This window comes from Amblyomma mixtum, chromosome 3 (assembly GCF_055824585.1).
Source record: "Amblyomma mixtum isolate Tamu chromosome 3, ASM5582458v1, whole genome shotgun sequence".
Classification (NCBI taxonomy): domain Eukaryota; kingdom Metazoa; phylum Arthropoda; class Arachnida; order Ixodida; family Ixodidae; genus Amblyomma; species Amblyomma mixtum.
In genome coordinates, this window is record NC_143014.1 from 21,784,324 (window position 1) to 21,799,023 (window position 14,700).

General features: G+C 44.8%; 1 protein-coding gene across 7 annotated transcripts in view; it reads left to right on the top strand.

Moving 5' to 3' along the window:
- The window catches only part of LOC149349410 (uncharacterized protein ZK1073.1), a 143,638-nt gene that overhangs the window by 34,553 nt on the left and 94,385 nt on the right, over positions 1-14,700 (top strand). For 3 of the 7 annotated variants that reach the window (XM_089578318.1, XM_089578321.1, XM_089578317.1), the window contains exon 2: positions 5,493-5,528. The exons of the other annotated variants lie outside the window; for them this stretch is intronic. In XM_089578318.1, the coding sequence (XP_089434444.1) occupies positions 5,493-5,528 (36 nt within the window). The remainder of the gene's footprint in view (positions 1-5,492; positions 5,529-14,700) is intronic. 7 annotated transcript variants of the gene reach the window in all.

Genomic DNA, 14,700 nt, shown 5'->3' on the forward strand with positions numbered 1-14,700 from the left:
GCGGGTTTGCTCTAGGTTGGCCTCCTTTAGTAAGCTATTTTTTATTTTTTGAATTTTTTCAGAAAAATCACTCTGTGAACGGCATGCTGATATCGTAAATGCAAACACTCCACAGCAGACAGGTTCAGAAACACTGTGAAATACACATCTGGGTATTGTAATTATAGTTGAGGTTGCCGCAACTGTAGTAGGTCGTCGGCAGCTTTTCGTAGGGATGTTTAGCTTCTCGCGAAGAGTGAACCCTCCCTCCGCCAAAAAAAAAAATGATCAGCGTCTTTTAAAGTAACCAAAACCTATGAAACTGTAAAACAGTCGGAAAAGGGTGCAACTGTAACGATTCCATCATTGCTATGTGTGTGACAAGCATAATTTGCACCCTTTTGGGAGGGTGCAGGGTGCGACTTATATGAACCAAAATGCACCCTTAAGGGTGCAAATTTTTTTTACAGCGTACGGTTCGCTTTTATTTCGCACACTCTAGCGCACACGTAGAGTTATAAACGATAACTAGCCCCTGTTTTTCAGATAATTTGGCGATTTTCAAGCCCTTAGGCCGAGCTAAATGCAGTGTGTTTACCTCGCTAGAACGACACCTGGTGGAGCAGTTGTCTAGCTTTCAGTCACTTGTTGCATTTTCTTCTATTTGCATAGTTTTTGTTCTTGGAACGAAAAGAGGCTCGCAATGCACCCACCATCGTTATCAGTAATTACGGCTGAACCCAGCATTGATATGCTTTGAAGTCTTGTGAGTAGGTGGCGCTACAGTTTACACGTGCCCCTGAGGGACGCTACGACATGGCCAAGTAAAAGTGTCGTGTTTACTCTATTTACAGTGTACGCAGCGCAGTAAGCGATGCGTACGCCCAACTAAAAGCATCTATCACCTCGGAACCATGTCAGCACTTCTAAAGCCCGCGAAGAAATCTAAAAAAAAGTTACAGAAATAAAGAAGTCCTCTATCGTATCGTTCTACTGTATGGGTTCTACTGTACTTAAGGGGTGCAACTTTGCTACAGCAACTGTTCAACACGATTAATCATTAATGGCCAGCTCTCGAACGCTGTGCCAATCCACTCTTCCGTGAAGCAAGGCTGTCTGATGTCTCCTCTGCTTTTTGCTCTTTACCTGGAACCGCTTTGTTTGATTGTTTTGCGTAACAGTAACATCCATGGGTTCCCTGTTTTGGGTAATGAAGTAAAATTGCTAGGAAATGCTGACTATCTTGCATTTTTCTGCATTGACAATCCCAGCATTGACGATGGGTTGTGCACGATAGATCGATCTGGCATTTTTTCTGGTGCTCAAATGAATCGCTCCAAAAGTTCTCGCCTATGGTTTGGTTCATGGGGCACAACTACGGCCCTGTACGCTGGAATAGAATGGTCTCGTGTGCCTCCTAAACATCTTGGTGTTCCGCTTCATGCCTACAAAATGGAGAGAGCAAGTTTACTGGAGAGAGTAAGTTCCGGCCGTTGAGCGTTATGCTCAGATGTTTGTACCGCATCGGCTTTCAATTTTTGGTCGAGCCCAGGCTTGCAACACCTTTCTGGCAACAAGAATTTATTACGTACTCCAGGTCCTTCTCTGCACCAGGCATTACATGCAGCGTTTCCATCGTATATTTGCGACGTTTATTTGGTCTTCCAATTTTGAGCCCATGCGGCGTGATAACCTTTTCAGGCCTCTTTGTGCAGGAGGACTGGGCCTAGAGCACGTGTATGTGAGATAGTTGGTTGCCCGTTTCTTCATTTTCGTAATTGTTCCCATCCTATTATTAGAGCATTCTTGCAGGTTAACTTCATGACTCTACTTCCGAACTTAGTAGTTTCTTCCAATTTTACTGAACGGCGCCGTTTACTAGGCTTTGTGCAGGAAGTTTATGCCTCCGTGCGTTTTTTGACAATTCGGTTTTCAAATGAGTACTTATATTCTGTTTCGCGCATAAATCTGTACAGATATTTGATATTGACGCTCTTCCCGCCCCCACTGTATCGTTCTGTCTACTTTGGGCTCATGGGTCATGATGTTTTAAAGCGAGTACGTAAAATGCCAATTTCTCCTTGCACCAAAACATTTTTCTATAAATTACACACCGAAACTCTACTTGTCAACACCTGGCTCGGTAGGAAAAACATTTTTGTGTTTTCTGTAAGCTGTCGCTTGTGCAATATGCCTGAAACAATTGAACACTGTTTAATAGACTGCAAAGACGCGATTTTGTTTTGGGATGTGTTGCAGAGGACGCTACAGGAAGATTTTGTCCTAAATTCCTACAGTCTGCGCTACCTTGTTTCCCAAGCTGACTGGAAACCCTATGATATGGTTCTTCAGATTGGACTTCATAGCCTTTGGAAAACGCGCATGCAAGACCGCAACGTCGAACCTGTTATTTTGTTCAGAATTCATTTTGGCCGAATGTTTCTGCAGGTAACGGACATTTACAAAGAAGCGGACTTTTTACCAGATTGGTTTCCTCTCCTGATGCGCTGTATATCATTACCTGCCTTTTAGTTCTGATATGTTTTCTATAATGTTTGTGTCACGTGTCGCCTACCTAGGTGCTCTGTACATAGTTTGTGTGTGTGTGTGTGTGTGTGTGTGTGTGTGTGTGTGTGTGTGTGTGTGTGTGTGTGTGTGTGTGTGTGTGTGTGTGTGTGTGTGTGTGTGTGTGTGTGTGTGTGTGTGTGTGTGTGTGTGTGTGTGTGTGTGTGTCTACACACACATGTGTATATATATATTTTCTGTACATAACCATGTAAAATAAATACCATGAAAGAAAAAAAATCCTCTATGATATCGTGGGTATAGTAGTCGGCTCTGAATCCGAAGGTCCCAGTTCAAGTCCGCGTGGCAGACGGTATTCTTTCCCCTTTTAATTTTTTTTTTTGCCTTAAATAAACTCGCCCTCCTTGTTCATCCGCGTGTGACTGGATTTATTTTACGAGCCATGCCTTTCCCTCCCAGCAATCAGTGTCGCACAATACTGGGCGGAAATCAGTGTATGTTCATAATCACGGTTGTTGTGGAGTTTGTTTTGCAGTTTTGGATTTATTCAGAAGAATAAAATAAAGCGTCCCGGCCCATGGATTTCGCAAAACAGGAAGTAATTATGGAATGAAATAATAAAAAAAGGAACAGTAGTGTTAGAAGAAGAATGAGAACGAGAAAGGGCCAAGTTGTCTCGCTAGTGTGACATGGGAGTTGGCGGACCATCGGCCGACAGCCGTGTGGCGAGCGATAGGGTGCTGACGCTGATGGTCTTCATTTCGGCGCATTGTGATACAGACGCAGACGACACCGCGCGAGCAGACCGACTCGGCGTCGTGTTGGGCTAGTGGACAGCCCCTTAACAATTTGGCCACGGCGTTCAAATCGAAACACAATGCTGAGATTCAATTGAGCTCTCTCAGTGCGTTATATGGGGTGGAAATGGAATATGTATTGAGTCCCTTCACGCAGTATGTTGAGTGGCAACAGCTTACATCGTGGTAGCGATACGTTTCCAGAATGTTATAAAACTTTTCTTTGGTTCGAAAGCAATGAAATCTCTAGTAGGCCACACATTCTAACCTTTCTGAAACATCATGCAAGCACTTTGACGATACGCTTTTAAGCTTCCGCGAAACGTACAAAGCATGGACAACTTTCGTTGAAACAACGGTTCATAACCCGAATCACAAATTGTACTCCAAAGGCCCTCCGTAGCAGCACTCTGCAAGCAGCAAGTAACAAGTTGTCGGCATTACAACGCCCATAACGTCACCTCCCTAATACCTACGCGCTCATGCTTATGTAGTAGCTGTGAACAGTGTTCCATCTCGTATTAGTGGTGAGGTGTTAATAATTGCAGATTTCGAAAAGAATTTCAGCGCCGTTAACGCAATCAGTGGGCGGCACAAAGCAAGAGGTTTGTTTAACTGTAAAGTTATGTTGGTTGAAGTGAGTCCTTAGTGCACGAACAGGGAAAAAAAAATTATAATTCAGCACTTGAAATCGATGCTTGACACAGGCATCAATATGTCTGTAACGTTTTTGTTTTCCCTTTGCACCAATGTTTCAATACTTTCAATGTGAATGCTTCATAGCAATTGCTGAAAAGTTCTGCTGCAAACACTGCTGGTCAGCTTTTTATTGAACGTTGCATGAAAAATTAAGTGTAGGGAAATAACTGGCGAACCGAAGGGATTGAGGTTCTATTGTCTCGTAGGGAATTGGCTTCGTGTTGACCCAGATTTAAATGAAACTCAGTTGAGCTGTAAGCAATTCACTGCCATTTAACTCATATCAGGGGAGAGCGTTTTGGCGTCTTAATGAGTGAGATTATAATATTTGAGTTTTTATTGAAATGCTTTAGACTTTACCCGACCTCGTATAAGTAGTGAATGGAAACTCAATGCGCTTTATGTAAGGGCATTTACGGCCTGTTTCGGGCTGCGTGTGTCGTTTGTGTGCGTCACATTTTTTTTTTATAAGGGCGCGCATTGGGTACTGCTGCAGCGACTCGGGTGAGGGAGATATCAAAAGAAAATGCATGTTGGGCATCGCTAACTAGTTATCCGTGGGAGCTGCTGCTTCCGAGCAACGCGTTCATTTGTTGCTAATCTTCAACAGGCTAACACTATGCGACTCGAGCGCCCACAAAGCGGACGCCTAAGCATACACTTAATTGCAGGTACCGATTCGATGGCCCTGTCGACCGTGCACGTGACCGAATGCAAGCCTACATACTGGAGTCAAAGGTTGAAAAGAATAGGATGAAGCGGCAACCAATCAGTTTATCGGTGTTTATAGAGACGATGCGACGAAAATACAAAGAAGCTCGGCATGCAAGAGCATTATGCACGTTTATGCACTCCATATCGTTCAGCTCTAAACGTCCGTATAATACTGGCTGAACGGCAAGCCCAAATAATATTTCAAATTTTCCAGATGCTTGCCCTACAACGCTTTCTCAATTCCATCTGATGTCCATGCTGTGTGTAGGAAAACAAAGCCCGACACATGGTGAAATTCAAATTGGGATATTGGTTTCTGCCATATGAATTCGCTCTCGAACCTTTGCCTCAATGCCGTTGTTGCATAACGTGTGAAAAGGATTTTGGGCCCCCAAACCCTTCAAATAATTCTCGGTGAAGATGCCGGCCGATGGCTATTTGTAAATATTTCTCTGTTTAATTTCATACCAACGCCAAATTAGCTTTACGCCATGCTGCAAAGCTTGCGACACTCATCATAGCCGCAAAGAAGCTGGCTCTGGCTCGTGACAAAGATCCCTGCACACATACGTGGCGTGGATCTTTGGCGAAGCAGCCTGCATATTTCACGGTTGGTCAGTTTGCAGCGTTGTGGCGGTGGTGGAGGCAAACTGTTCCACTGTCGACACTATTGCTTTTCGCGTGGTTTTGTGTAGTCTGGCCGAGTGTGGCAAAGTGTGTGTGTTGCGAGCCCTGTTTAACCCTGTGTGCCTTCCTTTCTCCCTCTCTCTCCTTTAGGCACTAGGGACCGTGTATGAGGAAGTTAGTTGCAATGTGAGCACTTCCATCACCTTCTGACGGCGGTCGTTGCCTGCGCCATGCATGCGGCTGACGGTCCAGGTTCTCTCACCTCATGGCAGACGTGACCTCCGTCGCTCGCGGGCTTCCTCCGCGAGCTGCTGTTCGCCCTTTTTAGGCGTCTTCGAAGCCAGTGGATACGATGAGAGGGGAAAACGCGCGGGAGAGATTAAGCACCGAGGGATCGGGACACACAACAGCCACCTTCCTGCCTTTCCAACTATTCGCCTTGAGTCGGTCTCATTAAGAAAAATGGCTATTTGGTACCCCGCTTCCTTCGGATTTGGCAACATTGGTCAGGCTCGTGCGAACACAAGCAATAACGAAAGACGTACGCCGGAAATCAGTCGAGCGAGAACAAGGGCGCCAAATCTTGCGCGCCACACAACACGTCAGAAAGAGCCTCGTTTCTTTGTTCCGTTGCACGCAAAAGCAAAGTTTTCTTCCCAAAAAGGCTCCTCACTCTAAAAGCGGCATTAAGAATTTGCGCCGCGATCTTCCGTTTGCTTTCTTCTTTCGAACGTCTGTTTGTAAACAAAAAATCCTCAGTGCTCAAAATCCAAAACGGGCAACAGTTCGTAGAAAATTATTGTGTTGAGAGAATTGAATTGGCTAGCTGAGCGATCAAAAACTTAACTCCTGGCCTCTCGTCGCATCCGTTGCTTACGCCTGTTGGGTTTCTTCTACCATTGCCCGGAATACTAGGCATCTAGTCAGTTTTCTCAAGAACCGTAACTTAACTTTGTCCCAACTGAGGTCGTTCGTTACGTGAGGTTAGGTAATGTTGACACTCGCATGTCGGTGGAGGTCATGTCTACGAAGCGACCCACCCTCTCACCCCCATCATCGTGCACGGCGTGTTTTGCGAATGCCTTGCATGCGCTTTCGGTGTCGTGTCCCTCCCCGGTGCATGTCTCAGTGGCGTGCCAATTCGTGTGCATGCATTATGCGGAGGATGCCGCATACTCACGTGCTGACGGTGCCGGCACCATGTCTTTTCTCCGGGAGCAACAAAGGCTCGCTAAATTATGAGGATCGCGGATGCAGTGAGCTTAAGTCATTCAGCGACTCTCCTTTCTGGCTGCATTGGACAGTGGGCGGGGATCATTACATTCCGGCGGGTTTGCTTTTAGCCTAACCTTAGTGGCACCTCTATCTGCAGACCTGAGTAGCTGAAAAAAAATAAAGCATTCATTTCCATCCATTCCCTTCAGTGGGGAACTCCGCTAAGGAAGAAAGTTTAATCTGAATAGTGGTTCGTGGAAGCGGGTGGAAAGATGTATTATTTTTATCTCGGAAGCACCCATGTCCAACATTTTTGGACTAAAATTTTGAGTTTTGGAAAATTGTAAGCTATTCTTATGTGAATATTCAAGGTAATGGTACATCTTTCATGCGTAGCAAAATCTTTCTTTTAAGATTTTTCCATCGCTGGCATGGAGCAGTTAAGACTGCCGTAGAAATTCAATGGGAAACGCTTTTGATGATCGCAAAAATGTTAATCGCAAAAATTGCACGCCTGTGGACGGGAGGCCTGCAGATATGTTGATTGCCATAGTTAGGTCTTACAATGTGCGAAAAAATTGCGTTCATGGCTCTTTCGCGTTCAAAGATGCTTTCGTTCAGAATTGTTGGGTATGGAAGTCTATGCGGCCACTCTTAGGTATCGTTTTCAGCGCAGCTGAAGTCCCTCTCCATTGTTGCTCCTGACCTGTTGGGCTGAAGTAGCAGCCGTATTCTTCTTTTAATTCTGAGATTACATTTAATGCCGCCATGTCCTCTGGAGCAATTCCACAGTATGCATATTTTCTTTGGAAACACCGGTATACTTCCAATTATCTCGTGGATTTCAGAGCTATATGAAAAGAGGTGCTGTAGGAAATGATCTGTGGGAAATTCTTCCCAAGTAAACTTACCTTCCATAATACTGGTACCAATCAGCAGATAACCTTGGCCAAAGCACGAGCCGATTGGAATGAACCACTTCTGACCGATCCTGTCAACCACAGCGATAGGTTAGGAGGTACCGATAGTGGTGCATTTTCCTTGGAAGTTGCGCTGGACACCATGGTGCCTGTCTGCTTACATTGGCCAGGTTCACGCTTGTATTGACACCGACACATTTCCAACGCTAGCTTGCCCGTAGCAAGCTAGCGTTGGAATTCGTCGCCCGGACTTTCATTATCGCAGAAATTATAAGGTCCGCACAAGAATTTGTGATCATATCGAACTCAGAAATATTTACTGTTGCGATGCCGCCATCAAATTTACGTAACACCGCCTCCGTCCTTAAGGGACACGGAGGCTACCTCCATCCAATTATTCTTCTCTGTGAAAATTGATTCTCTTTTCGGCAACGCATGGATTTAAAAATCGTCCTGTCCGAACTCGGGACGTCCATACCGAAACGCCCCCTTTTTAATTGAGAGGCGGTGTAACGTAGCCTCATCCGCACGTAAAATGATGTCGACGGACGCATTTCACTTGCGAAATCGGCCGGTGATGGCGACACCTGTATCCCGTTTCTTGTCTTTTCTACCTTATATGAAAGCTCCGTTTTCGATGGTCTCTTTGTCCACGTCAGCAGTTTTTGAGTTAATTCCATCATGCTCTATGCCCACTTACCAGTCACAGCTACACGCAGGAGAGTGCAGGTGAAATGATAGCACACATGCAACTGGCCTATACTCTTGCTTATTTGTTTACCATTTCTTCACCTAATCTAGCTGGAGCTAACAGCTTGCAGGCCACGTTCGGCAATAGCCACAAATTGTGGAACCAGTTTCTCTATTTGCAGTTAAGAACCTGGCCCAAATCCTGTACTGCAACAGGCCATCTCTGAACGAAAGCAAACAGAAACTTGCCGACTGCGCCATGCACACCCGCAAGTGCTCCTCACTCATAGTCTCTTTCCGAGGACGGCCTGGATGGTGCAGCCTTTAATTTGAAACGAACAGAACCTTCCCGTGACGGGGCGCTTTGGAGTCCGGATGACGCTAACGCCTGCGGTCATTCGTCATTGGTTACTCTCCGCTGCTTCTTATGGGTTTTTAGGGGCCAACCAGAGTCTGAAACCTTGCAACTATGGGCCCGTCGCTGTTTCACTTTAGTTGCCCCTTTTATAGCCAATTTGCTTCTGCAGCCAGACACTAAGAGGACGAAAATAGACTCGCGTAACAGAGGCCTGTTCATCATGGAAGAGGAAAACCCGCGAGGCACGGAATACAGTGTAACGTAACAACAACGGGGATTGGAGGAAAAGAGAGCAGCCCCTAAGGTCCATTGAAAAGTCCGCCTATGCCATGGGCTACTTCTGCTGAAGCGTACCCTTGGCGCCGGCGATAGATGTTCTCAGGCCTTTGGTGCGCCTCTGATGGTCCCTTCGTCTGGTGTCAACAAAAAGTTGCTCACAAGCAGAGCCGCAGTACAAGGCGCTTAGGATAACCCATGGTTCCAGCTTTCAGGACTTTTTCATTGTGAGACTGAAGACCGAATAGATGGAATAGACCGAGTTGACAAGCAGTCCCCGCTACGCCACCACCGCCGCGGAGTTGTGGTACTTCTGCCGACGAGTGCAGTGCTCTTCGCACCGCCACATGGCTCTTCGCTTCACGTATTCAGGTTTTATAGGATGGATGGCTTCACCGCCACATGCTGTGACATATGCGCCGAGCAGACGGCACTTGATTTCGCGTGGCCTGGATACGAAGAATGGTCCACACAAGAAGCGTGTAGAAGGCGGTCAGAAAGGCAGCTGGCGGGGCTCTGTTCTCCATGTTTGGCTTCTTATCCCTGTATTCTTGTAAAACAGCGCGAACTACGAGGGACAAGGACAACAAGTTCCTGTACATCAGTGTAAGTTCGCATAGCGTAAATTTTCATAATCTAAGAATGGCGCTTGCCGTCAGATTCCACTCAAAGAGTTCAAATTATAGGAAAGGTCATGGTCAGCTTCACCCTCGCCTTACTTCGTGAAGCGGGTTTGCCGGCATTCTTCCCGGTGTAAGCCTGCGGCGCATGTAGTAAAGTTTTAGTGCCACTTTTGGTCATCCACGAGAGGTGAACACTCTCTGCGGGTATTCCGTGCTCATTAGTTACGCTGCCACACCTCTTGTTGTTAGACTACAGTATTCTGTGTATGCTACCGCCCTCCTTCTTCCAATGTCCAGTTGTTTTTGTCTTTTTTTTATTCATTTTTAGAATTTGTGAGTGCAAGTAAATATGAAATAATTTTTGCTGGTGACCTGAACATAAATATGCTCGTTGATAGCAATGTAAAACTAGAACTCGAATCCCTGTTAAACACTCATTCCTGTCAGAACTTTATAACGTCAGTACACGAATCACTATACAATCAACGACACTTTTAGACCTTTTTTTAACCAACTTCGACGCATCCCTCGTTATAGCTTGTACATTAATTCATAGCATCAGTGACCGCTTTTCGATAGTTATATCAGTAAATCAGTGCACCAATGCAGTAAAGACAACACGTTCCGTATTCTCTTACCGAGTTATTAATCTTACTACGCTCTGTACATTTAAAGACCGTCTAACCACAGTCACCTGGAACGATGTGTTCGCAGCAAATGACCCGAACGTAGCATATGAAACATTTTTACGGAAATTTTCTGAAATATACTTTGCGTGTTTTCCAGTGAAGAAGTGCAGAACATGTAAAAACAGTCGCAAACCCTGGATAACTAAAGAATCGTTAAACCTTTTGAAAAAACGAGATCAATTATATAGGACACTCATACGAACTAAATGTCCTAAAGCTCTCAAAATACTGAAGTCATAGAGGAATTTTGTCACGAAACACCTTCGTGCTGAAAAAAAAACGACAATATTATAGTCACCTCTTTAATTCGACAGAAGGGCGCACAGGCAATGTTCGGAAAGCACTTAAAGTTGCAACAGGAACCTCAACAAGAGCAGTAAGTAAATTAACAAAAGATGGAATAGAGTTGCAAGGTGCTGAACTAGCCAACGCCTTTAATACATTTTTTTCTGTCACTTGGCGACGTTAGCGAACCCGCCTATGACTGATCTCTTATGAATGACCGAAATGAACAAACAATATTTTTAGGACCAGTCTCGGAAAGTGAAGTTGTAACTACATTTTTGGCTGTTAATAACAGCAAAGCAACTGATGCCTGGCACATTCAGATAGAGCCTATAAAATATGTAATAATAGAAATAGCCCCTTGCGTTACCCACATTTTCAATATATGCTTGTTGACTGTAATTTTCCCGCATGCCATGCAAACAGCACAAGGTAACTGTGACATTCAAGAAAGGTGACAGGAACGATATGTCAATTTGTAGTCCTATATCGATTTTACCCGTTTTTTCCAAAGGCCTGGAGAAAATAATTCTGAAGCGCCTATCCTCATTTACTGACCGTCATAACATTACATGTACTGCCCAATATGGGTTTCGAAGGAACAAGTCGACAGAGCTGGCACTTTTGACTCAAAAGGAGTTTATTTTGTCAAATTTCCAACGCAATGTGGTGCTTGGACTGTTCGATCTCGTAAATCACAACATTCTCATGAAAAAACTGGAGCATTATGCATTAGAGAGAAAGCACAAGAATTAATCACATCTTATCTGCAACATAGATCTCAGTTTGTAGTAATTGGAGGGCAAAATTCTGCAGTACAATCAGTAAAAACAGGTGTGCCACAGGGATGTATTCCGGGCCCGTTTCTGTTTATCCTGCATGTAAATGAAATAGTACGCCTTGACGAAACAGCCAACTATATAATCTATGCAGACGACACTAGTTTTTTTTTCTGACAACTGATGTGAGACCTTAGCTAATCAAGCCAATAGCGCGCTGTCTAAAATAAATACATGGGCTCAAACAAACTGTTCAGCACTTAACCATCGCAAAACAAAAAATCTACGATTTCACCCCCGCCACAAGCAAATCCAATTGTCGCACATCGTGTTAAACAATACCAATATTGAAATAGTAAAAACTTTTAAATCACTAGGTGTATACTCTTCTGAAAATATGACATGGGATGAACACGTAGGGTATATCGTAAATAAGTTGTCGGGAACTATTTTCATCATACGCCGTCACTGTTATTATTTCCTTGCCTCATCCTTTTATATAACTGTTTATTTTCCTCTACATTAAGCTATACTTTTTTAGTATGGTCCACAACAACAGCAACAAACATTAGCAAACTTAGTATTGCAGAAACGGGTCTTACGTCTGGTGTGCAATGTCCCGTATCGCTCCCACACTGCAGACCTATTTAACAAACACAATATCGTTCCTATTACATCGCTATACAATTAAAACTACCCCGCCTTTATAAACTAGTAATACTAAAGAATAATAATGCATTAACTAACCTAGCAGGATTGCAGATAAACACCACCACCTCTAACGTGCGTTATTTGGAACCCTGGAACGTCACCAAATGCCGGACAACTACGGGAAACAGATGTTGAAGCACTCATTGCCAACGGTTTAAATAGTTTTTTATTGAAACAAGTAATGACATTTTCGCGATTTCTTCAAAGAAATTACGTACCTTGTTTGTATAAGCTGTTTTGTTTTGTTTTTCTTCCCTTGGTTTGATGTTGACGTGTACCGCCTTCGCCGCACGCTGCTACGCTGCTGTGTACGCTGGGAGGTCAGGACTCCTCAAGCTCTTTTTTCAGCTTTTTACCTGCCCTCCTCGCAACAATACTTGTTTTGTTGCGGAATAAATTTCAATTAAATTCAAAATACTTTTTTCAATAGAGTCAGAACAGCAGCCAGGCGACAAGGGTGTCATATTGAAGATGAAGACAAGGGTGTGTTGATGTGAAATATTCGTGATATTTTCTTGGTTGGTTTATGGTTGGTTTATGGGGTTTAACGTCCCAAAGCAACTAAGGCTATTAGAGACGCCGTAGTGGAGGGCTCCGGAAATTTCGACCACCTGGGGTTCTTTAATCTGCACTGACATCGCACAGTGCACGGGCCTCGAATTTCTCCTCCAAAGAAATTCAACCGCCGCGACCGGGATCGAACCCGCGTCTTTCGGGCCAGCAGCCGAGCACCATAGCCACTGAGCCACCGCGGCGGCGGGATATTTTCTTGCACATCCACCTTTGACCATGCGTAAATATACTGCCCTTTTGCAGCTTGCAATTGCGTCACAATACGCCGGCTTCTTAATACACTATACAAAAAAAAACATTTTGTTTTTTCTCATGAGGCGGCACCGTTGCGGCGCAATCAAGCATGATCAGGTCAGCACTGAGGTAGCAACCGGTAGCGCGGCAGATGCTCCCACAGCTAATATAAAATTCTAAATTAGAAACGAAAACAGTGCTGCAATGACCAGCTTTTAAATGAACTTAAAAGCTACATTACGAATCAATGATTCACTCTAAACGCAGTCCAATCAAAATCTCCAGTCTTCTTTGCCTTTATGATTTAACGCAGGACACGCGCGTCTCAGATTTCTTATATGAAAAAGGCAGAACTTGCTTCTACCGCCATGTTGCTGTAAGCCGCAAGATAGAGAAACTGACTTCTGAATATTTGTGATATTTTTTTTCTGTTACGCTACGCATATTATAACAGCTCGCCTAAAGCACAGATGGGCGGGAAGTTTTTAGTAGCCTAAAAAACGAGACATCAACCTTTGGCGCCTCATTACCAAACACAGATGAGATGCATGCGGTAACGCACTGTATGACCTTCTTGCCGCAAAAAATGGAGACCCGGTTATTTCGAACAGGTTGTGTTACTAATGCGGAGTAGAACAAAACCACTAGTGTATTAGTGCACGCATTGCGACCGAATAGCAGATATATACGACATGATATGTGAATGCCAGGGCGCACCACAGGTAGACACTATCCCCAACCCCTCTTTACTAGAGCAATAGGAGTCCATTCTGCTCTGCGTCGACCCGGAAGACCAGCGACGACTGGTGAGCAGGGTTGAAGCTGCGCTGAAGGACTACCGGACTAGGAGGTCCACCCATCCTGGCTCTATTGTTGCAAAAGCAACACTACGCCAGCCAGCTCGGCTCGTCGCGTGATCGCACTTCAGCCGTATGCCGTGGCCCACGAACGACCTTGAGCCGCCGTTGCCTAGCAACGCCGCAGCCGCGCTCCAACAGATGGCGCCGCCATCGACGCCACTGCCGCCGCCGCTCGCTCTACCAGATGTGCTCTGCTTGCTAGGGCAGAGGGAGAGGAGGTGTCGCCTCTCTTGGGGTATATATATATATATATATATATATATATATATATATATATATATATATATATATATATATATATATATATATATATATATGTGAAAGAAGCCAACAGCCACAGAAACCAAGGGGCACAGGGGATTTTTTTAATTTATTTATTTACTTTGTGGTGCTGATCAATTTAGAATATTACTGAATATGTTATCGCTTAAAGCTAATTGATTAGAAAAGCAGAAGAAAAAACAACCACTGCCGCCGGTGGGATCCGAACCCACGACCTCCGAATTACGCGTCCGGTGCTCTACCTCTGAGCGACGGCGACGGCTGTCAAATCTTCTGCTTTCGGGGGTATTTATGTTTACAAGTAACCTAACTTTGAGAGTGTTCATCAGCGCCACCCACGTTCATAAGCGGCGGACGTGGAACGTCCTGAGTTACCGCAGGTGTGACGCAGAACGTCATCGAACGGAGAGGGTGGAAGCTGCGTGAGAACCCTCTTATGCTTCCTATGGCTTCAAGGCTGCCAGAACCGAGGCCCTCGCTAAGCAATTAAGCAAACAAGGGAAGGGGAATGAGGGGCTCGTTATAAATATGAAAGAAGCCAACAGCCACAGAAACCAAGGGGCACAGGGGATTTTTTTAATTTATTTATTTACTTTGTGGTGTTGATCAATTTAGAATATTACTGAATATGTCATCGCTTAAAGCTAATTGATTAGAAAAGCAGAAGAAAAAACAACCACTGCCGCCGGTGGGATCCGAACCCACGACCTCCGAATTACGCGTCCGGTGCTCTACCTCTGAGCTACGGCGACGGCTGTCAAATCTTCTGCTTTCGGGGGTATTTATGTTTACAAGTAACCTAACTTTGAGAGTGTTCATCAGCGCCACCCACGTTCATAAGCGGCGGACGTGGAACGTCCTGA